Raw genomic sequence first — 23751 nt, forward strand, 5'->3', positions numbered from 1 at the left:
GCTAAAGAGGATTAATGAGCTGTTATGTTTATTTAATTTGGCAAAATATCAGTCTATATGAACATATGCATTTTTCCCCCTCGTATTTTCATTTGCATGTGCAATTATGTGCTTGGAGCTCTCTCCATCCCCAGCAAATTCCAGTGTGGTCTTTTGTGGGATTGTAGAAGACAAAGTTGAAATCTAAAAAATTACCAAGAAAGCTTCTACTCATGCAATTTCCTGTCAACTTTGCAAAGTCAATAGCAGGCTTGAGCTAGCTTCCTTTTACCAATCTCACAAATTTAATCTTACCAAATGTCATGGAAGAAGGCCTACGGCAGAAGTTCTTCCCAACATAAATTTTCCTTTTCTTTATTCTGTGCTTTTCTCACTATGCCATACATCTGTCTGCAGTAGTAGGTATGTTTTTGCCATATTATATATCAAAAGTCATCAGATTGTGACTCAAAGCATATGCCTATCTAAAAGCAAAATATGCATTCAAAGGAACCCTCAAGTTCTGTGCTAATACTTACTTGGAAGGGCATAAACCATGTTAATAATAAACATCATCTGATAGAATGTTGTCTCAAGCCAGTTCAGCATATATTTTTTTCTATCCTTAATTTTAAGAACTGTTTACAGAAATCATACTTGGTTAAGTTACATTTTATTGTCATCAGTAAATAAAGTCAGTCAGATGGGTCTGAATCTGCAGAAGGCATTACTTTTACTAAAGCTTTACTGAAATTATATTTGGAATTTGAATTGATGCCCAGGAATGATGTCAACTATAGCGGATTAAATTTGTTAAGGTCTCTTAATTTTAAATATGTGTTGTGGGTTTTTTTTTAACACCCTCCCCCCAAAAGAAACCCAACCCAACAACCCCTAAACAAACAAACAAAACCCCTAACAAAACATTACCACCCCCATGCCCCCAAACACCCCAGCCAACAGAGAATTCTCCCAAACCTTGGCCTTTTAATGTTTTCAGCCTTTGTCTGAGTTGAATGAACCATTATGCTTTGGGTTTTTGAATGTTAAATTTAAAATCTATTCTCTAGTACATTTTCATACTAAAATATGTATTTAATAGATACATATGTTTCAACAGTAATTTGCAAATAATACAAAATTTCTATAGTTGATCTGTCTTTTGTACAGTGTCATAATTGCTCTTTTATATTTTGGAGAAATGAGTAAAGGGAGAGGCAGAGAAGTAATTGCTGGTATGCAATATTGTCCTTATCCTCAAAAATGAAACACAGGAAACAGTTCTTCCAATATTCACTAAGAAAAACAATATACAACATGTAGGAAAATAGTTAAATAATTCAAGTGTCTGTCTCTGACAGTACTGTGTGGTAGAGATACCTGGGCAGGATTTAGTATTTTTCTAACAAGACAATTTTGGGTTTTTTTCTCTGGTGATATGCTTATGGTCTGAATGAAGCCTGAAAATTGCTAGCCATTTTATTTGTATCCTCTGTTGCATTAATAGCAGTTGTCATTATTATTAATGCTTAACCTACTAAAAATCTTAATAACATAATTAAATCAATTGCATCCTGCATCAATGCAGGTAAATTACATTGTCCATATCCTGCTGCCGGGGACAAAGTGAAGTGTTCAGGTTTCAAGCAATTCTTTAAAAGAGCTTTCAAGTAACTGGAAATGAATAGTCCAAACTTACTGCAGTGCAAAACACAGCTTTGCTAATGCCAGTTTATCCATAATGGCAGGATTTTTTTGGTATGTTCAAATCATACTTCAGCCCCAGTTTTACCTGGAAGGGTCCAGTGGAGGTCATGTAATCAAACATGATCAAGGTACTTGGGGACTTGTTCAGCTGATCCTTGAACATCCACTCAGGCTGGCAAGCCTACAGTCCCTCTGGACAATCTGGTCAGTACTTAACCACTGTCACAGTGAAAATTCTTTTAAAAATATTGGAATTTCTCATGGTAATTTTACCTTCAAATAGCAGAACTTCTTACATTTCTACTTGTCTGTTGCTCTTTTGCCTCCTAGCTCCGTCTCTACTGTATCCTTTCACTAGGTAGCTGTAAAGAACAGTAATGTCTCTGCTGAACCTTCTCTTCTGTGGGCTCCCCAATTCCCCTGAGCTTTCATAGGGGCTAGTGAGCAGCTTCACAAGAACCTTGTCCAGTTCTTTCAGCACCTTTGGATGCCTCACATCTGGTCTTATGGATTTACTTCTGTCCAAGCTGATTAAGTGATCCCTTCCCTTTCTCCCCTTACAGCAACTACTGCTTCTTTCCCAGTGTCTGCTATGAGGCTTAGAGACTTGGATAGCCTCATGGCAAGCCTTTTCAGAAAAAAAAAAAAGCTCTTTTCTATTTTTTCCCCCCCGATGCCTTTGAAAGAAGATGCTTGGGAATCTGCTTTACCAGCTCTTCTTTAGCCATTTCCCAGATAATATGTTCATCTGTGTGTACACCTTTCTTTTACCAATGCTACTATGAGATTTTAATGGCTGAAACTAATCAAAGAATTCTGAGGGGGAATATGTTTGCCATTCCAACAGGAAAATGGTTGTTCAACTTGCACCTGTGTAGTTTTAGTCTCTTATTTCTGTGAGATATTAATACATGAGGATTCACCGATGCATAATGCTGAAATAAGATGGTACTATGACTACCATTATAGTCTTCTCTTCCTGAATTTTGACTTATACAAAGGTCTTTATGTGATCTGAGCTATTATAGTTTTAAAAAACACAAATGCACAATGTTATTTTCTGGTGCAAAAAATATCAAGCAGTAGCTTGCTAATGCCAGAAAATGTATATTTGGTTTCCTAATGTAATTAATCTCTTTGATCTAAGAAGTGGTACATGAATAATGTTTCACTTTCAAAACAGCAGAAACAATATTGATCTGCCTTCTAAAGACAACTGTAAAATTAAATCCTTCTATCATGCTCTGTTGTTGTACTTGTTCTCCTATGTTTTTGTCTTGTATACTCATCTGTTCCTATGTGTTTGTTTTCCTCATAGTTTAATATAATATCCCATACCAACACAAGTTATTGATGAAGTTAAAAAAGCCAGGTACAACATTCTTGTAAAACTTCTAGCTCCTTTTCTCCTTTTTTTTTTTTTTAGGGTACAAAACTGTGTTTATAGGCAAGGTGAGTATATCTTAAAACCGTATTAAAAATTGTGTTACCCACTACCCCTTAATTTTTCTAGTCTTTACTAAGTCCTTAATAGGGCAGGTGAATTTATATTTAACAACAACAACAAAAGTTCATGTAATGCATAAGACTTGTGAAGACCTTTGCTAATTTTAGCAACACTCTTGAAAAATCAGCCTCTCTAGCTTCAAAAGCTCTTTCCTCTTCAGAACTCATTAGTCACATTATTCAGTCAAGTTTTAACTGATTTGCAAAGATGCCATAGCACAGTTAAGTTCACAGTGAGAAAATTTTACTCTGACTACGCTGTTTGTACAATGCTCAAGCAATATTTTAGCTTAGTTACCTAAAGTGGGAATTCTCTGCTCTTGGACATCTAGAAAGGGCTGCTTCTTTTCCTGCACCTCAAATTTTGACCCTAGGAATGGTCTTTTTCTGAAAGTGAGATGGCAGTGTATATCCTCTTACCTCTGACTGTAAGCTCTTCTATAATAAGTGGGAAGCAGGGTTTGTGGAGAACTGCTTTTTTTTTGTCTGTGGAATGGGAGAAGGAATAATACTTTACCCAGCTGGGATGTGCTGAACAGTATCATTACTTTGGGTACTGTGTCACCAAACAGAACCACTGGGGACACTTAATGTTTTGAGACACCATAAGAACTCTAAGCTGTTTGCAGTTGTCTCATTGACAGGCTCAGTCCTGAACTGTGTAATTTTAAAATACCAAAACTGTTGACATAAAAGGAAGTTTGTAATTTGAGAAGTTTAGGCTTTCTCCTGTAAAAATCTGCTATGTCAGCATTATTTCATAGAACTGAATTGTTTAATTTCAATTATATTCACTATATATATGGTCAGACAGTCTCCCCTTGATGCCTGGCAAGATAATGGAGTGGATTCTCTTGGAGCTGCGAACATGGAAAATAAGGAGGTGACTGGTGAGAGCCAGCATGGCTTCACTAAGGGCAAATGGTGCCTTTACTGCAAGGGTGGTGAGGCACTGTAACAGGTCACCCAAAGAGGTTGTAGATGGGATATGTCCCTGGAAGTGTTAAAGGCTGGGTTGGATGGGGCTTTGAGCAACCTGAGCTAGTGAAATATGTGGGCAGATAGGTTGGAATGAGAAGACCTGTAAGGTACATTCCAGCCCAAACCATGCTATGATTCTGTGAGTATTTTTGCAAAGTTTCTTCAGGAAGTATAGGTTGCAATAATAAGCTGACATCAGTTTGAGATAGGTTACAGAAAGTGATGTATTTGGTCCAAAAATGAGGAAAATAATATATATTCCATGTTTTGTAAAAAAAAAAATCCACATGGCCAGGCCCAAAGAGTGGTGATGAATAGACTTAAATCCAGTTGGTAGCTGGTCATACTGGTTTTCTCCAGGGCTCAGTACTGAAGCCAGTTCTCTTTAACATCTTTATCAATGAGCTGGACAAGGGAATTGAGTGCACCCTCAGTAAATTTGCAGATTACGCTAAATTGGGTTGGAGTGTTGATCTGCTTGAAGGTTCTGCAAACTGATCGATCTGGATTGATGGGCTGAAGTCAATTGTATGAGTTTTAACAAGACCATGTGCCAGGTCCTGCAGCTGAGTCAGAACAACCCTATGTAATGCTACAGGCATTACATGGCTGGAAAGTTGCCCAACAGAAAAAGACCTGGGAGTGCTGGTTTATAGCTGTCTGAACATGAGCCAGCAATGTGCTCAGGTGGCCAGGAAGGCCACCAGCATCTTTGGCCTGTATCAGGAATAGTGTGTCCAGCAGGAGCAGGGAAATGATTGTGCCCCTGTACTCAGCACTGGTGAGGGTGCCCCTCAAATACTGTGCTCAGTTTTGGGCCCTTCACTACAAGAAAGACGATCGGGTCCTGGAATGGGTCCAGAGAATGGTAACAAAGCTGGTGAAGGGTCTAGAGAAGAGGTCTTAGGAGGAGCAGCTGAGGAAACTGGGGTCGTTTAGTCTGGAGAAAAGAAGTCTGAGGGAAGATCTTACTGCTCTCTACAACTACTAAGCCAGTTCAGGACTTAGCAACCATCAAATGACACATGCAAAGTTTGTAATGAAACATTACACCACTCTGTAAATACATGTTGTTTACTGTTGAATAATTTGAAACTCAGTGGTTTGGAGAATGTGAACGAGAAATAATTATCTAATGTTCTTCTAATGAAAGAATTTTGGGAGATAACGTACAATTAGCATCTGTTACCCTTAAAACATGCAAATGACAATGTATGGGTTATTGAAGTGTGGAATGAATTGCCCCTGGATATTGTGGAAAATAATGAATAAGGGAATTCAAGAAAGATTTAGGCAAATTCTTGTGGAATACATCTAGCAGGACCTATGGGACATGCTATCAAATGTAATCTCTGGCTCAAAAAGTCCCTTCTTTGGCAAGATGTTGGAGAAGGGTCATTTTATACTTACTTAATTTCATATTTGTTCTCTAGATATGTAACAGTGGCTGGTTTTGCAGGAAGGTCTCATATTCCATAAAGTGGGGCTGTTTTAGTGGACAAAAGGAAAGATATTCCAGCTATATCCAGCATTTTAGTGATCTCAGTAATATTCTGGCAGGTGTTTCAGTTTAAACTTGAGCTATGACTGCTTAGTGTAAACATTTGCAAGAATTAGAATACATAGAATACATAGAATAAACCAGGTTGGAAGAGACCTTCAAGATCATCGCGTCCAACCCATCAACCAATCCAACACCACCCAAACAACTAACCCACGGCACCAAGCACCCCGTCAAGTCTTCTCCTAAAAACCTCCAGTGATGGCGTCTCCACCACCTCCCCAGGCAGCCCATTCCAATGTGCAATCACTCTCTCTGTATAGAACTTTTTTCTAACATCCAGCCTGAACCACCCCTGGCGCAGCCTGAGACTGTATCCTCTTGTTCTGGTACTGCTTGCCTGGGAGAAGAGACCAACATCCGTCTGTCTACAACCTCCCTTCAGGTAGTTTGTGGAGTTACAGCTCAAATCATGCTGATATTAAAAGTATAAGATTAATGAATGGAGCACATTCTTTCTGGTTTATCTATCAAAATTTAATGCATTTACTTAAAAATAGGAACACAGGAGATACTTCCTGTCATGTAAAATTCCTGCTGTCTGATGTGAAGGCCAGATAGTTCATAGTGCAGGATGCCTAAGAGACTACCATAAGACCCAGCTGTAAAGGACAACCTAGTGCAGAGGATTGTGTCATTATGTGGCCTCTCTTTTGCAGTTTTGGTGTCAATTGTATTTTTGTGTCAATGCTAATGCATACAACAGTCTCACAAAGAAAAGTTCCCTAGGCCAGAAGGCCTGATTCAGCCTTCACTGAATCAGACTGGAACTGTATAAGTTATAGTAATACTTTCTCCAGAACACCTTAGTTTAGAGATTCATTAAAATCAGTATTTGATCACCAAAGTTTTTCTCTACATGAAAGGTAAATTAACTGCTTTTTGTGTGTATAAATACAAGCTAATGACATTAAGTTCACTGGCATAATTTAAATGATATAAATTGGTTGTTTATTAAAGTGGCCCAAGTAAAGTACATTAAATTACACTTGGGTATGGGAAAGGTTTTTAACTAGTTGGTTATGTTTGTTTGTTTGTTTTAAATGGCAACTTTCCTTCAAATTTTTGAGGAAGGTACACAGTTGCAAGGAAATCTTGTTGATCCTCAAATGGGCTCCATTTAGTGAAAAAACTTGTAGCCTGGAATAGAATACTGTTTCAGATCTTATATCAGACTAAAAATGTTACATGTGAACTGCACATTTTTTTCATGTCTATTGGAACCTATAATGAATGTTGATGTTTTTAAAATACAACTCACTAGATGTCATATTTTCTTCCAGTCATTCTGTATCACAATACAGTAAATACTTTTCATAGCCTGATGTACAGTCATCTTTAAAACAACACAACAAAAATCAACAAAAAAAGCTACATTGCCTTGTGATGTTTGACAAAACTATCTGTGGTATCAGAAAAGCAACATTGCACCTCTCTTGCTATCTATATTGATAATTACTTTTGACTTCAAATATTCCCTGCTTAGCATTTTGGAATTTTTAGAGGACATGCTGTCATTATTTTATCAGAAGAACCAAAATGACATGTTTGAATTCCATTTCTTGTTTTTCCTTTTCTGCAATGATACTCAGATATCTATCCCAATGGTTTGTCATTTAGGTATCAAATGAAAAGTGGTTAACAGTGTAATAATGCATAATTCTTAAAATAGTTCTGAACTAACAATCAATCACTAGTCCTCTATCCCATCTGAATGCATTTCTTTCTGACATATTCACCCAGGCCATTTTGTAGCTGGAAGTAAGAAAGAGCTTGCTGTCTCAAACAAGAAAAGGCTTCTTGTCTATTCTGTATGTGTTTTCTATTAAAAGTCATGTATATAATCTGCTGGAAGAACTCGTCAATGTTGGATGCTGTCAAACATATGAAACTTTTGCTAACCTCTAGGTACGAAAATAAAAATAATTGCATGAAGTTGATCTTTTTGATGACAAATTAAGTTACTTCAAGAAAACAGCTGTGGCAGCACAGAAAATAGAACTGAAGCCTCAGCTGGGACACTCAGGCTGATTTCACAATGAGGTTATTTTAGTGAGCACTGAAAATTGTCTTGATCCTGTAAAACAGTGACAAATGTACCTTTTTATTGGAGATTTAAGAGTTTTGATTTGTTGTTGTTGTTATCAACAAGATTATGTGCTGATTGGAATGTGATCATTAGGTACAGACAAGAGGAAGCGCTGTACTGCAAAGAGGATTTATAAGGTGAGATAAAAATGGAAAAAGATCCTATGTTATTGGCAATTGAAGCTTAACAGTTGGAAATGAAGGACAAGGTTTTTTAGTAAGAAGAATAATTAAACACTGAAAATTTAGAAACAAGTTTGGTTTCTTACTACCATCTATTAATATAGTCTGTAAAATAAAAAGAATTTGGTGGTGTTTGGGTTTTGTTGTTGTTGTTTTGTTTTTTCCTTCTTTTTTTTTTCCATAAAGTGGTATTTAATTGATAATATTGTTCTTGAACATGATGTGGAATTGGTCAATCTAGTGTCTTAATCTGTGCCCAGCAATGCACCTGACTAGATGAAACAATGCACAGCATTGCTGTCCATAGTTGTTTTGCAGGAACTCACAATTATTTTCAGTATCAGTGAAGTACAAACTGCAGTTTGTTGCTAAAATGTTTCTAGAATGTTAGATTGATAGCATGGACATTCTTAAGAACACTTTATCTTTTTATATGAAAATTATTGTACTTTATTAATGGAAATGAAATTTAGATTCTACGTCATGAGAATTCTCCTGTGAATAGCTGAGTGTACTTGTGCTTATAATGTGCTACCCCATTGCTTCTCAGTGAGACCTGCTGCTAACCTCTTTTTCATGAGATATATTTTAATATCTCAATCCAACCTAATTAAAACACCTAATTTCAAAATCAAGATTTAAAAAAAGGGAAGCAATAAAGATACAAATGACTGTGTGTATTTCTGATAGATTTTTCCCTGTCCTGTTCTTAAGACTCGGTGAAAAAGATTCCATTATCACCCTGGGTATCCAGCTCTAGTGTTTTAACTATTGTAATTAGAGACTGGGTCTTAATTTCTAGCCTGAACTTTGTTGCATATTAAACACCTTCTGCTACCCTAAATACATACTGACAACCACTAAGTTTTTTTATTAGTACTGGCATCCAATATATATATTAAAAATCATTAGCTCTAATCAAACTATTGTATAGACTAGTAAATACAATTGTTGTAGCATTTGTTTATGACAACTTTATATTTATCTATACTCATGCTATTTTTTGTTATTGTTCACCTTTGGAGCACTCTTAATTTGGCCAAACTGCTAAAGTTTGGTTCCTAAAACTGGACAGAAGAGTTTACCTGTGATTTCCTAAGCACTTCCTGTATGTTGTGTTTAATTACTTATATTCTGAAATATGCCCCTTTTTTGCAGCATGCTTACCATGTTCACTTAATAATGAGCAGGGAGAGGCCTGATCTGGTAAGGTAGCTCTGTCAAATCTAGCAGGGATTCTTCATCTCTTCTCACTTCTGCAAGATGATTAATACATGTTTGGTTTATGTTCAGCCTGTGTTCTATTCCTAAAGAAACCACCTCATTTATTTATTAAATATTTTTACATTTTAAAGCATAGTAGTGCGAGTTCACCCTTTCATCTCCCAGAGCTTGACATAGGTTCTGTCTGAATTAATCTCCAGCCATTTTCTTTTGCTATTGGTAGGAGATTTGCAACTATTTAAACATACGGAAAAAACCAATCTGATGATCTGCATAGGGCTTACTTTTCCTCTACACTCCTTTTTGTGTCTTTAGTGCTAATGCAGCTTCTCTAGTCATCAGTGTTAGTAACTGTACAGAGCAAATAAGAAGATGGAGTAATGGTATTTTGCAGTTCCCACTCTACCCAGCAGATATAGAATATTGTCAGGTAAAGAAAAAAAGAAAAGTAAAAACTGTTTGTTGGAGGAGTTACAGCTATTCTTAGAGTAGGAAGAGCTCTTTTGGTCACATACAAAAGATGTAAACTTACTGCTATGTACTGCTCCATCAGAAATGCATTTGGCATTAAGACTAGTTCAGTTGCTCTTCTGGCCTCAGGCTCCAAACTGTAAATGCGAGTGGGTTTTTAAAACATATATTTAACATTTAGTTGCTCAATGGTCAAAAGAGTACAAATGAACAAGGTAGACAATTAAATCATTCTTTTAGAACTTGCCATTCTAAGCAGTGTAACATTTAAGAAACAAATGTTTCATTTGAAAACTCATAATTTTAGTGGCTTTTTTAACTTGAACTTATATATTTCTCTGTTCTACTTTTTGTCTGGAAAATGTGTGCACCAACATTTATATCAAATCATGAGTTGATATGAAAAACTTGACAGAGACATGCTTTGCCAGCAAAACCTTAAATCTTACCTAAACTTTACCTTTACACTTTGGTTGAACTTTCATGTTCCAATGATATTAAACACATTTAAGTGATACTAAACATCTGACTGTCCACAGAGTTTTGTTCTCATCATTAATCTTTCTGCATGCTAGACTGTTGAACTGATTTTTAAAAGTGATGCTAGTTTTTACCATCAGTTTAATACTCCACTCATCTTTTAAAATGTTTAAAAGCCAAAAGCTGGAATGTGTCTTGCTGGAATTAAGGTTAAAATGCAGATTATGTTAAGAAAAGGCCCTTCTGATTTCAGATGCACTTAGATTTCAAGTTATGTAGCAGTTTCTTGAAGTGTAAAAGTTCTGAACAGACTAATTCTGAATCAGATACTACTGTGCATACTCCAACACAGTCATATAATGTATTTTTAAATTATCTTCTCTTCTCTCTCACACTGGCTTTGGATAATATTCTTTTGGCACAAATAATTTTTGTTTTTCTTTAACTAGAAGCTGTAAAGATTAAGCTTGCATTTGCTGATTTCTCCCATGTTCCTTATGTCTTCTGTAGTTTTTATACTATACAGCAAACTATCCAGGCCAAGTTGAAGGATATGTGTAACATACTGTTGGGTCTGTGTTAAGGACTGTCTATATATTTACTTTCTGCCATGCATATGCAGTACCAGTGACTCCATCATCTTATTTACTGAAGCAGAAGGCATTTGCAAAGATTTTACGGAAGACTACTGCTTTATAAATTGAAGAAAAGTACTGCATCAATAGGTACAGTTTTGGTTGTTTTTGTTTTTTTTTTTTTTTTTTTTTTTAAATCAATATATATTTTTTTTTCCTCTGTCCTGAGAAACACTTTGAATAAAGTGGATAAAGATATAAGAACTACCATTTTTCTACCACTTAGTATTCTTTTCCCAGTGATGGGCATGAGAAAATACCTAAGATAGGGCTATAACAAGAAAAGGTACATAGAGTGATCCTTCTCTAATACACTTCTTTACCTTGTGTAACATCCCCCAGTTTGTTCATAAACTGAGCTGGAGGGTTCATGTGAGCCATGTTGCTTAACAGCCATTGGTGGCCTTGTGGTTAATATTTTATGTAGTTCTTTTGGAAATAATTTATATTTTTGGTCTTCACCATTGCTTCATGATGGTGAATTCCATATTTTATAGCTCAGTAAGTCCAGAATTAATTTAGTCAAGAATTTTAGTTCTGTCAGTCATTAACACTTATATAAATTAAAATAGTTATCAAGGATGTTATGAAGTGAAAATAGAAATTTTCCTGTAAACTATTTGTTGTTGATTCTTATCCTCTGCCTTCCCTGATGTTTTACATGCCAGCCAACCACTACTGAATGCCCTTTTCCTCACATTTACTCTAGGGCTGAAAGAGATTTAGAGTGGGATTGGGGCTTTCTTCTCTCACTGGTAAGAAAGGTCCAGCTTAAGAAATGCTTGTCTTTCCCAGAATATGTAGAGTAGAAAAGAAGTTTTTTTTTTTTTTTTTTTTCTGACAATCCAAACCTCAAATCCTTTAGCTACAGTTTAAATAATCATGGTTTAGCTTTCTGTACACATCTTATGAAATTTTTTTTCCAAATTTTCAAATGCAGATTTTAGATGACTCTATGTGACTGATACTGGCGCCTTATACAGACGCCAGAGTGGGTCCTGATAGTATCTGCAATAAAATACATTTAGGGCATTTACAAAAAGAATCAAGTTGTGTGTTTAGTTATTTTTATTGCTTTCTTTTCTGGATCAAGTGGCTGTTTCATAGATGCAGTATGCTGCCATTACTAAGTAGATTTTTCCTTCAATACTTTTATAGCCTGAAATGAGGAGGTCATGGCCATCTTGTGTTTCTTTAAAGTATAAGCATACATGAATATAAACATTGATACCTTTGAAAGCACTGTCATCCAGAACTGCACCAGATTTACAGAAGATGCTTGGCATTATGATCCAGAATGTACCTTTCCCTTATGTTCTGAAAGCTCAGATTTGTAGTTCAGGTTTGAAAAGGACTGTTATGTGAGGTGTAATAAATTAATTCCACCTGTTTGGGGTCAACTGCTACTGGAAAGCTATTTTACATTTAAAACAGCTATGGTAAGAGTAGATCCTCTAATTTACATTGTAGTTTGAGATGAGACTTTTTTTTTTCTCTTCCGACATCTGTTCTGTTATAGACTTTTATAAATATCAAGAAACATTTTCTTGTTGCTATGGGCTTTGTGTAAGTAATGTGTAGCAAAAGGGAATGATTATCTTGTTTTTGCTGTTGAGTAGCTCAAAATGAATGCTTGAAATAACCTCTTTTTAGCAATAATTAGCTGGAACAACTTTACTCCATGTTGTCTTTGTCTACACATATCTTGACATCATTGGACTAGTTGTTTTCTTTGTCTGACGTAGTTCAGCGGGATAAACTGGCAAATGCTATGGATTTTCTAGTTCCTTTTGCCTTTCATTCTGTATTCTCTTCCTCTAGTTGTATGCCCAATACCAATAACTTGGCAGTTACAATTTTTCAGCTGACCACAGATTTTTTGTTCAAATGACTTTTACCCTACTGTTACATAATTATAAAAATTCTAATGGCTTCATCAGAACTCTAAAGAGGAGACTGAAAGTGTATGAAATGTGATAAAACAGGCAGGGGCCTCTAATAAAAGTAGAACAACTAACCTGGAACATTTATGGTTTTTCTACAATGTTCTATGTTTCTATGGTGGCAGTATTGCCCTTTTTGGCATTGAAAGCTACCAATCTCATGTTGTTATGGAGTACATTATTATCTTTGTGATTCTCTGTGGCAATTTCAATAGGTTTTATTTCAACACTGCCACCAGTTCTAGCATGGGTTTTAGTCTTTGCAAAAATCAGCATGCTACATTTGTAGCCAAATTGCTTCCTAAAGAGTTCCTAAAAGTTATTATTTAAGTAACTTCTTTACATTGACAGTGCTGCAACACTGGAACAGGCTGCCCAGAGAAGCTGCAGAGTCTCCTTCTCTGCAGGTATTCAGAACCTACCTGGATGTGTTCCTGGGCAACCTGCTCTAGGTGAATCTGCCTTACCAGGGGAGTTGGACTGGATCTCTAGAGGTCCCTTCCAGCCCCCTCCATCCTGTGATTCTGTGATTCAGGAATATTTCTCCTCCACTTTAGCCAATGCTTTTCAAACCCAGTTTGCCTATTCATTCTAAATAAAGAAGTTAAAAGCCATCAAACATTAAAAATCTGTAATCTCTACTTTCTTGAGTTGTACTGCTTGCCATGTGGTGACTTTTATGAACTACTTACAACTGCTTAAGTTCCTGTCTTCAGAGACTTTCTATAGTCGTTTTGAATGAGGTAGCCACAGCCTCTCTTTTCCTTTCTGAAGTAGTACCATTAAGTTACAATAGGTCACTCTCAATGGGAAAACTAAAGAAAACCTCAGAACTATTCTGTACAGTCCATTTTTTCTTCACTCAACATCCAGTTTGTTTCCTAGGTATGTGAGAGTTATCTTTCATCTTAAATTACCAATGAAATTCTGCTGACCAATATTCATATACCTGGAGAAAAACAAAGCATGCAACTGCCAGCTGAGTATCTATCTTACAAAGCAGGTCAAGATGATCCTTTTATCACCTTGGCTTGAACAGTTCTCCTGCTTCATTTCACTCACTGAGTGCAACATGCTTCCCACTGAACATTTGATTCCTTCTTGATTGACAACTGTCTGTTTTCAACACTTTTCAAACTCTGCTTCCAAGGCTTCTTTCCAAGTCCAAATGCTCACAAAACAGTCATCTTTTTATCTTTTTTTTTTTTTTTTTAAATTTTATTTAAATCTTGCCACTGATGATGCTGTAGCAAGTTTTTATCTGCAGTTCTTTTTGTTCAGATTATCTGTAGCACACCTCTCATTTATTCCCCATCTCTGCAATTACTCATCTTTTTGCCATCTCTCGATCTCCCAGAATTTTTCATATTGTTTGGTTCACAGGAGTAAATGAATAATTCCTTCAAGTAGATTGAGTGAAAGACACATTCCAAGTAAACTTAAAAATAGATGCGCCTACCTAAGGCACCTGAATATCTAAATTCTATTGACTGCAGTAAGGTCCTAGACAACATTAGTACAGATTTAAGAAATCTGCTTTAATCAACCCAGCTTGGCACTGAACAGTCTGTGAACACTCACACAGAGTCATGACAGACTTTTAGAACTGTTTACTTGTAGTAGGGGACAGTATTGAACAAGCAAATATGACCATGTCTTGATAAGTCATAAGGAGATTTATAAATATTTGTGCCCTGAGATCTATCAGTTAATTTTGTTGCAAGCTTTCATGGGTATTTGTTTTTGTTTTTAACTGCCTAAAAGCTTGGATAAATCTGACTCCACATTCATTACCAATATGATATTCCATGCAAACAGCAAATGAATAGGTTTTTCTCCCTTCTATACTTTAAGCTTTGTACTTGCAGGACACATGAATGAATATACATTAGTGATTATATGAAGAAGTCTCAAATACAGTAAATTTGATATAGAAGAAAATACTAAAATAAATTTGAAGAATGAGATAAAGAGAGAATATTCCTTTTTGGGTCTCCTTATTTAGATGATCTAACCACTGTTGTTATATCAATCCCAACTATTTTACCTACTTAACTGAGTCAGTGCCAATGCACTGTGTAGACCATATGTGTAGATCTTTAAAGATGCTCTTCCTCAATTATGTAACTCTACTGATTTTATTAATAAACTCTATATAGAATCTGAAAAGCCAAGATTGATGTAACAACAATATTTTTCCACTTCCAGATTGTATTTAATTGAAGTCTATGAACTTTATGAAGACTAAATATTAATTTTTCCTCTGCTATGCTTCTTATTGATTAATAATTCACAAATCTGAACACTGCAAGCAAGCTGGGAACTCTGCTTGTGAACAAAGGAATTGCACATAACTTCATAAATGCAAATGCAATAGACAATGAGGAGGGAAGAAGAATACATGGAGAACACTGTTTAGCAAAACATTCCTTTTCTGCAAGGTCAGAATTTGATGGGATCTCTGTTCTATCTTAAGTCCTCTTCACAAAGTACAGGCAATTCTTAGTGATTAAACTCCATTATTTGCAATGGTGCTGAACTCTCTTACCTGCTTTACCTGCTTGAACTGGAATGTGTATTAATACTTGCTAGATCAGGGCCAGGGCAGTAAACATACAGATCTAATACTTGCTGTCACTGTTTTAAATAAACCTGTCTTATGTTTTTGAGGGTTTGTTTGTTTTATTTTCATTTATTTGGGCAGGTTTTATTCTTACCTTTTCAGATTTCTTTAATTGGTTCATGGCTGTCCTACAGTTCTGCCACAGGGAGATTTGTGTTATCAGGTTTGGAGGGAGGAAAGGTCCTTTCTTTCCCCATGTCTCCATAAGAATTTCTTTGCTCGTGTTTCTAAGATAACTGTGTGCCTAAAAATTATTTGCTTGTTACTTTGAAATGGTTTTTCTCTCTTCTTAAGCATGAACAGGGCACCAGTTCTGGCTACTTCCATGATTTTCTAATGCCTTATTTACCTTTCTTTGTTTGTGTGCTTGTTTTGTCTCTGTGTTTCCTGCTGTTTCCTTCATTTTCAGAGACACAATTTCATTCTTTGCTGTCATCTTTGGTGTTTGGCTATATTGATTTCTATGATAAACCTTTATGGAGGAGACTGTTTTGTTTGTCCTCTGCTTGAGCCAGGCCAGGTGCTTCCTTCCATTCTAGGAATTTCTATTGTTGCAGTGATGTGGTCCTGCAGGGAGCAAAGTTTTTACAATTTTCCTTCATGGAGTTCTGGTGAAGTAGGAGGTATATCTGCATTTGTAGTGATATTGTTTGGTCAGTTTGTTCTGTGCTCCATCCTTGAAGGATGTAACCTGCTCATAATAGTTTTCTCCAGGTAATCAAAGCATTATATTTTCAACTACTTATTTCCTTGTGAGGGGAAGAGAACAGCTCACAAACACCACTATTTTATTGTTGTAGAATGTTGTAGAATTGGACAACAAGAGCTGGGAATACTTTATGAGAAAAAATATGCCCTTACAATTCCCCTCTGTCCCTGGAGGTTTATGTGGTTTCTATAAATACTTGATTTCTTTGTGTTACTTCAGATGTCTGGCAGTTTAAAGGCAGAGAAGAACCCAGATTTGTGTGAGATGTTCTCATTAGTTATTCCATGGAAGGATATTTATACTCTTTCTTACAAACTTTAATTTAGAGTCCATGCATAACAGGACTGGAAGATTTGGAAGTTTTGAAGTGGTTCGTCAGTGAAGTTTCAAAGATACTACTGCTGCCTTTAACCAAATAAATGCTTTGCAGTTTCTGAAGAAACAGCTGTTTGTATTTTTTTTTGGGTGTAGTCATGTGATGCTCTTTGAAAAGTTGTCATTCATGGGACATTGAATTTCATGGGATTGACTTTTATGTGTCTGAGTCAGGAATAACTCTGGGAAAGTCCCCGAATTAGTATCAGTTTAAAATTGCGTATGTGTTAAATCCATAGAAGTAAATGAAATGTACGATTTAATTATCCGCCTGAAATCAGTGTGGAAAAAAATTTCTAACTGATTTGTAACTCTCACAGGGTAATGTGTGTAAAAGGTATCCTAGCAAAGAAAAAAGATTAGGAAATTCTGAAGTGTTAGGATTATTTCAAAGCAGTGAGTGAGCAGTGAGTCTCTCTTTTTATTCTTCTGTAAGATTCTGAGTACTTAACGATACTATCCATTTCTGCCAATTGCATCAGATGGATACTTCTCATCATCTTTGTAAAATTTAACATAGATAAAGCTGTCTAGTTAAAGCCATACTGAGATATGAATCTCAGATTCTCTCATCGGCTATGCCCTTAGGCTTCTTCCATTCAGCATCTGAGGACACTCATTCTCACTGTTCCATCTTGGACCCACAGCCCCTTTTCCTGGCGGGCAGTGACACCAGTAGCTGGCAAAGCTTAGACATATTTGTTCCTGCTTGGCACACATCTCTTGCCTGGATTCTTGCACAGCTCTTACACTGATTGAAACAAACATGATTACTGAGATAAGTCTGTGGTATATTTGATTATTTGGCTGCTGCTTCAGAAATGAAGATAGTTACTGACTCACCAAACAAGACAGGTCCTATTTACAGAGTACAGGAGCTGCTAAGCAAACCCAAGTCTATGGCTAAGCAAGCAACAAGGAAATCCTTTCTCTTGCCCTCTCCAGAATCCAGCTTTGGCTGTACAACTAGTTTCTTAGGTTTGCACTTGAAAGGCAGAGCTGGCAATCTGCTGCACAGCTGGCATACCATTTAGTCCTCAACCGTTTTGCTGTTTGCATGCACTTAATTGTTTTCTGCTGGCAGACACAGAGTTCAGCATCAGATTTTGACACATGCATGCTGCTATCTTGAAGGATTCGCAAAGTGGGCTGTCTTGCAGCTGCTGCATTTTCTTCCAGTTAAATTGACAGTTACCTACTGTGTGGAGTTGCTAGGAGAAGGTGAATAGTCATCATTACAGCATATTCCTTCAAAACAACCTGTAGAGCTCTCTGATTTCTCTTCTGCAGGAATTTTTGTGTCTTCACTACTGACTTAGTATTTGTACAGTCTTTTTTTTTTTTTTTTTTTTTTTTTTTTTTTTTTTTTTTTTGAGAGGCTGGTAGATACTTATGTGTTAAGAATCAGGATAAACTAGAGAGGAAAGCTCTGGCATTTGAACATGCACTCTTTTTGTAGGGTGATGTGTCTGATACTGGCTTATACCATCTGCTTTCCTGTTGCAGCCTGTTTCTCCAACCTGCAGAGCAGAAACCAGCATTTCTTTCCTTCTGGATTGTTAAAGCCACTCAGATTTATTACGCACGGCAATGAATTATAGTCCATTTTAAGGAATCATTTTGTGCTTCTGTGCATATGCCTACAGCAGAAAAAGTGCACGAGAAAGGAGCTTGAGCAGTCAGTAGCATAGTAGCAGGCTCACACGAATGGATTAGACTCAAAGTCAGAGGATCTGTGTGTACTTGCTCTGTGCTTGGGGGGGAGGGGGGGCAGGGAGGGGGCGAAGAGTGGATTTGTCTATCAAAGTGAATAGCGTTCAGTCAGGATCGTCCCTCAGCTGTTGTAATTCTGATGTGTTTTGCTATGACAGCAGCTACTGCCTAACATGCGTGGATCTTCTGACATTTATAGTGGACTAAAGAATACTTTTACTTGCTGCTGAGCCTGACTGTAACTGTATCGCTGTAGGACAATAACGATGGGGGCTCGAGTGACAGAAACACCTCGGGAACTGGAAAGTGCCTCTATAAAGTATCAAATTGGAGGACATGCAGAGAAAATGTGGCAACGATTCAAAGGAATGTGAGTAGCTTCTCTTGGCTTTTGTTCTATTCCTTGGGAAAGATTGTTTTCATCTGTTTGTTAAAATGACTAATTAGCAAATGGGACAGTTACCTCTAAGCTGTGATTAGTATTTGCTCCCCTAACACAGTACATCACTCCCATATATAATGGTGCTTAATATCAGTCTGTATAAGGTTCAATAGCCTCATTTTAAAAAAAATATAAAGCCATATATATAACTAGTGAGAGTTACCATCCAGACTGACATGCAGGTAAGTCCTTTCATGTTAGCTCTTCCATAGCTCTGATGTGATTTTGTAAAGGTTATCTTCAGAATCAGCATTGCTGGTGCTGTTTCATCATTCCTGTCAGTATGTAATGGTGAGTACATTATTGCAATTCCATATGAGGTATCAACAACTTGCCTTTTTACGGTGTTGGTAAGAAGTCTGTATTAAAAGGTGCTTAGCAATTGGGAGCATGCTGTGTCTCTATTTTTTTGTGTCATTTGTGTGGTGCTCAATAATGCTAAAAACTGATTGAAGGTCTGTTTGAAGGGGCCACTAAGCACCTGCTGTGTCTAATTCAGTCCTCTCAAATGCAGACTATCAGTAAATAAACCTCTGCAACCTGTCAGAGAGAAACTCCATCAAACTAGTGTGTTCCAAACCCCTGAACTTCAACACTTCAAGTATTTTTCTAGTTTTTGCTTTGACAGTTGATGTCAGGGTATTACAAATAAACACATTATACTTGTTGCTTTGTAAGCAAGGAAATGGCACTCTTATCTTTGCTGGAAAGGTATTCCATAGCTAATACTGTTGAAGACAAATGGGTTACAGGGCTAAAAGGTTTAGATGCATTGGCTGTGGCACTGTCTGGTTCCTCTATGCACTGGTTAGAGATTCAAATGAGCTGTGTGAAAGGATGTTTCCATCATCTGCTTTCTTTCAATAGAAAGTTGGTTTGCTTATCTGGACAGTCACTTTCCAGTTGTGACCAGGGATTTATCAGAACTGCTCTGTGATATGCTTTTGAATATTTGCTCTGAATTCTATCATCACTCTGTTTAAGATCATTCACTTGGGAGCTGTTTAGCCCCTAGAAACCCCAAAGTGTACACAGCAGAGCAAACATTTTGATAATTTCCTGATGCTGCACATCTTGCCTCTGAGTTTCCGCTACTAGAGATCTCCATCAATTTGTGCAGGCGTCCATTTGTGTAGGGTCTAAGCTGCTGCTTGTGTTTGTTCTGTAAGTTCTCTGTTACCGCTAGGCTCTTGGATTGAAACATTTCCTTTCAGCTGCCTCTGGAATGGTTCCATTAAACAAACTAATGTAAATAATTAAACACTGGTGACACTCAGTACATCAGCTCCAGGAAATAAGGTTCATGCTTCTTTAGGAGCAGCTAAAATAATAGTTGGATTTTGTGGTGTAGCGAAATCAAATGCAGCTTAAGTGTTTGAACACTATGAATCTTTTGAGGGTTGGTGCCAGCCTTGTGACTGTTGTGGAACAGGATAAGAAAGTGCTAAAAGACTTGAATTTAAAAGAAACAGGTTATATTATTAGGTATGCACTCAGCTGGCTGCTTTTCAGACTTCCTGAAAATTTAATTTTATCTATTAACTAGTCAATTGTAAATCACTGTCTAGTCAATATTATGAACATCACATGGGAAATTTCAGAGTTGAGTTTTTCAGAGCAGCTTTCTGTTCTCAGTTTGTAGTGTACGCATCAGTCATTAAGGACAAGGACTCATTTTATTGCTGCACAGGTATTGAAGTGGAAGTATGTATGTGGTAGAGGAGAGGGACAGGTAAGTGGAATTCCACCAATAACCTGACCTGGGAAGAATTCTTTTATAAATTATCACTCAGGAGAGTTCTTTTATCTTAAAGAAGGGAACTGATAGTGAAATTGAGTGTGTGTGAAGCCAAATTACTGAGGTTTGAAACACACGTGTTTTCAACACAACATTACTGGATTTTGGCATTGAAGAATGCTGGCTATCTTTTTTTGCAAGAAAGTAATTATTTCTGAAGGAACGTTGGATTTCACTTAGGTAACTACCTGCATAATATTTAAAAGCCAGAGTGGGTCCTTCCTTAAAATGAGCTCTTATTTTCTATTAGCATTTCAGCTTTTTGTGAAATATACATTTAATTATGGATTTGGCTACAGCATCTCATATACATTTAACCTTATATGTTTTGGGGTGCTTTTACTGTTGATGCATTACTTTGTTTGGTTTGGGTTTTTTTGTTTTGTTTTGGTTTGGTTTTTCTTTGTAAATACAGACTCTTCTATGGGGTAGTTGAATTGATTAAGCTTATGGATAAATGAAATCCCTTAAAATTTGGGTATCATAGAAGCCTGACTGAAGGGCTTTCCATGGATTTTCTTCTCTATAGTCTTGCAGAGATCTTGCTAACATAATGCTCTCCCAAATTTGATCAGGACAGCAGCGATAAAGGCTTGGATAAAATGAAAACAATACCTAACATTTATCAGGTCCACGTGGCTCTACAGCCAAGCTCTGCCTTCTGCATTGCAAGTGAAAATCCAGCTCTATTTTCTTTACATTGCAATTGCAGTAGTGCTGCAAACAATGAGATTAGCTGGCAGCATTGGTCCTGGGTTTATTGATGCCTAACTGTATGAAACACGAACTCCCTGCAAAGGGACTTATCTGTGAACATGAGTTGTGTACATTTCTGTCTTGACTGGAGCTTCTGGTCTTTGTACTAAGACATTTTCAGTATGCAGGCTGCAGGCTTCTAATGTTTTTTAGTTCAGGGAGAAAGCAAAAACAGGTAACAAGTGACAGCTAAATAACTCATGTAATAGTATGGCTTATATAATTCTTTGTTATATAGAAGAGTAAAACCAAAAGCTATTCAAGCCATTTCCGGAATTCCAGCTGTCTGACTGAAGGGCAGTGGTGTACACCTTCCACTTCAGAAGACATCTTGTCACAGCCTAGCAAAGGGATCCTTCTCAGACCCTTTAATGCCACAGTTTGAACTTTTCCCTTAACGTTTCATTCTCTATCAGTTGTAATATTTATTTAGACAGTAACTTAATTTCCAACTTTTATGTATCCTGGTGTCAATGGGACCAGAGAGTTTGCTGTCTTGACAGATTATCTTTGATAGAGCATGGTAGTGGGTTCTGAAAGGGAATCAGCCTTTTTAAAGTGCTTTGATTCATAATCCAGACAACCAGATTTAAAGCAGAGTTCAGTATGATTACCAGCCTTACAATATTTTATATTCTCCTTAATCTGCAGGTAGATTTAACTCTGTGTTCTTTGTTATTTTGTGAAGTGGTGCTGTCTGTTTATGGCGTATGTTGGCTCTTTGCCACTTCACTCAGTGTGATACACAGAACTGTCTGATCCTCCCCCCCTTATCTTATTTTGCAAGCAAACATCTTCTTTACAAATAACTTCTTGTATCCCTACCACTGTTGATTCAGGGTGAGTTTAGTTTCTGAGCATTGAATTAATTATTGAGAATATAACTTGCTCTTCACACGTATGCATATTTGATGGAATTGTCTCTAAGAGGCCAGAAAATCTCTGAAAGGAAAAAGTTGCCATCCAAGGTCATAAGAGTGGGGAGGATTAGAGTTCACATGATATTAGATTACTTTATATAATAGGATAGTATTGTAATAGTATAATAGTAATAGAATAGATTACTTTATGTAATTAATAGAATAGATTACTTTATGTAATTGTTACTGATTTTAAAAGAGAATATGTTAATTGTTACCACTGTCCTAAAACTAACTTGTGTTAACTTGCATAGGAAAAGGGATTTGAGGAAAGGCATAAGCTTCTTTCTTTACCTTCTTCTATTTCTTTTCTTCCATGTCCAACATAATAGACCCAAATTTCTGCAGAAAGGAGACTCTGAACTGTTTTAGACACTAAAAGGGATTGACTTGTAGACCCAGATTGTTGATCCTAAAATGCTGCAGTGACAAATGCATATCATTGCATGCATATGCATCTTTTAGAGGCAAAAAGAGGCCTTGGTCACTGATTTGAAGAAACTTACCTTGATGTCAAGATAAGTAGAAAAATGGCTTCTTCCACACCTGCTGAATTATTGGAAAAGAGAATGCTTTTAAAGGCATGAAATAAAACCCAGATTAGTTAGGTCTAAAAGGGACCAGAATAGGTAACTTCTATTAGGGTAGCTCATCCAGTCCTTCTTTCACCAGATTCATGGATACTGGTGGAAGAGCTACAGAACGGTTTCCAAAACTTTATACAACAAAGACATCTTCCCTGCACCCCGCCCCAGTTCCACGTTCACATTTTATTTTATATTGCATTTGCTGTTTATTTATTGTCCTTTTTTGTGTGTTCAGTTTGCCTCAGCTACAGAAGTTCAGTAGAGGTTAACTGAAGAGATTATCAGAACTTAATATTTTATGAGATAAAGGTTTATAAATTTGTGAGTGCTGAACAAACAGAGAACACCTAGAATTACAGGTGGATAGCCATGATAAACAATGGCAAGACAGAAATTGTAACTTACTGCTACACACATTAGGAATAGCAATGGAGATCAGATATACATTTCAAGTAGGTTTTCACTTGTAATGTGTATTTTTACTTTTTCTGAATGTGAAAACTTTCCTTTAAAGGAATGTCTTAAGCTCTTAAAAGTAATCCAAATTGCAGCAATTTCTAAATGGAAGTAAAATTAAAGCTGCTATTTGTGAAATGTGGTTTCAGAAATATTCTGAACAGAAAACTGAAGAAATTATATACTGATTTACGTATTGATTGGTATGTATCCCATTAGGGCTATAATTACAGTAAGACTTCTTCTATTATAAATAGAGAATGACTTATTTTGAAATAGAACTGTTTCTGCGTCTGAGTTATAAAAGGTAAACACTTTATAGCTATAGCTTTGTAACCTAAAAATATGTATATAATTAAATTTATAATATAATACATGCTAGCATTTTCAGTAACTATAGATATTTTAACTACTTGGCATTAGCAAGTTAAAGATCTTTTTTTACCTGGTCATATTAGAATAATGGTATTATTTTGCATCTAGAATGCTATTTCCATTATTGTAATGTATAGGAGGCAGAGAAGTAATTTTCTGGTTCATAGCAAGTTTTTACTGCAGTTCCTGACACATATCAGTGCTTTCACTGGATAAGAATAAATGCTAATCCTCCAATT

The 23751-nt window shown here is 36.5% G+C and overlaps 1 protein-coding gene across 6 annotated transcripts in view; it reads left to right on the plus strand.

Moving 5' to 3' along the window:
• Positions 1 to 23751, plus strand: part of PDE1A (phosphodiesterase 1A) — a 223715-nt gene that overhangs the window by 49335 nt on the left and 150629 nt on the right. For 4 of the 6 annotated variants that reach the window (XM_054173868.1, XM_054173860.1, XM_009899069.2 and 1 more), the window contains exon 1: positions 18260 to 18548. In XM_054173868.1, coding sequence (XP_054029843.1) covers positions 18445 to 18548 — 104 coding nt within the window. In that variant the 5' untranslated portion in view covers positions 18260 to 18444. Of the gene's footprint in view, positions 1 to 17938; positions 18201 to 18259; positions 18549 to 23751 lie in introns of those variants that run through there. The other 2 variants (XM_054173822.1, XM_054173828.1) reach the window with 2 other exon arrangements.

Source organism: Dryobates pubescens, chromosome 2 (genome assembly GCF_014839835.1).
Source record: "Dryobates pubescens isolate bDryPub1 chromosome 2, bDryPub1.pri, whole genome shotgun sequence".
NCBI classification, from domain to species: Eukaryota; Metazoa; Chordata; class Aves; order Piciformes; family Picidae; genus Dryobates; species Dryobates pubescens.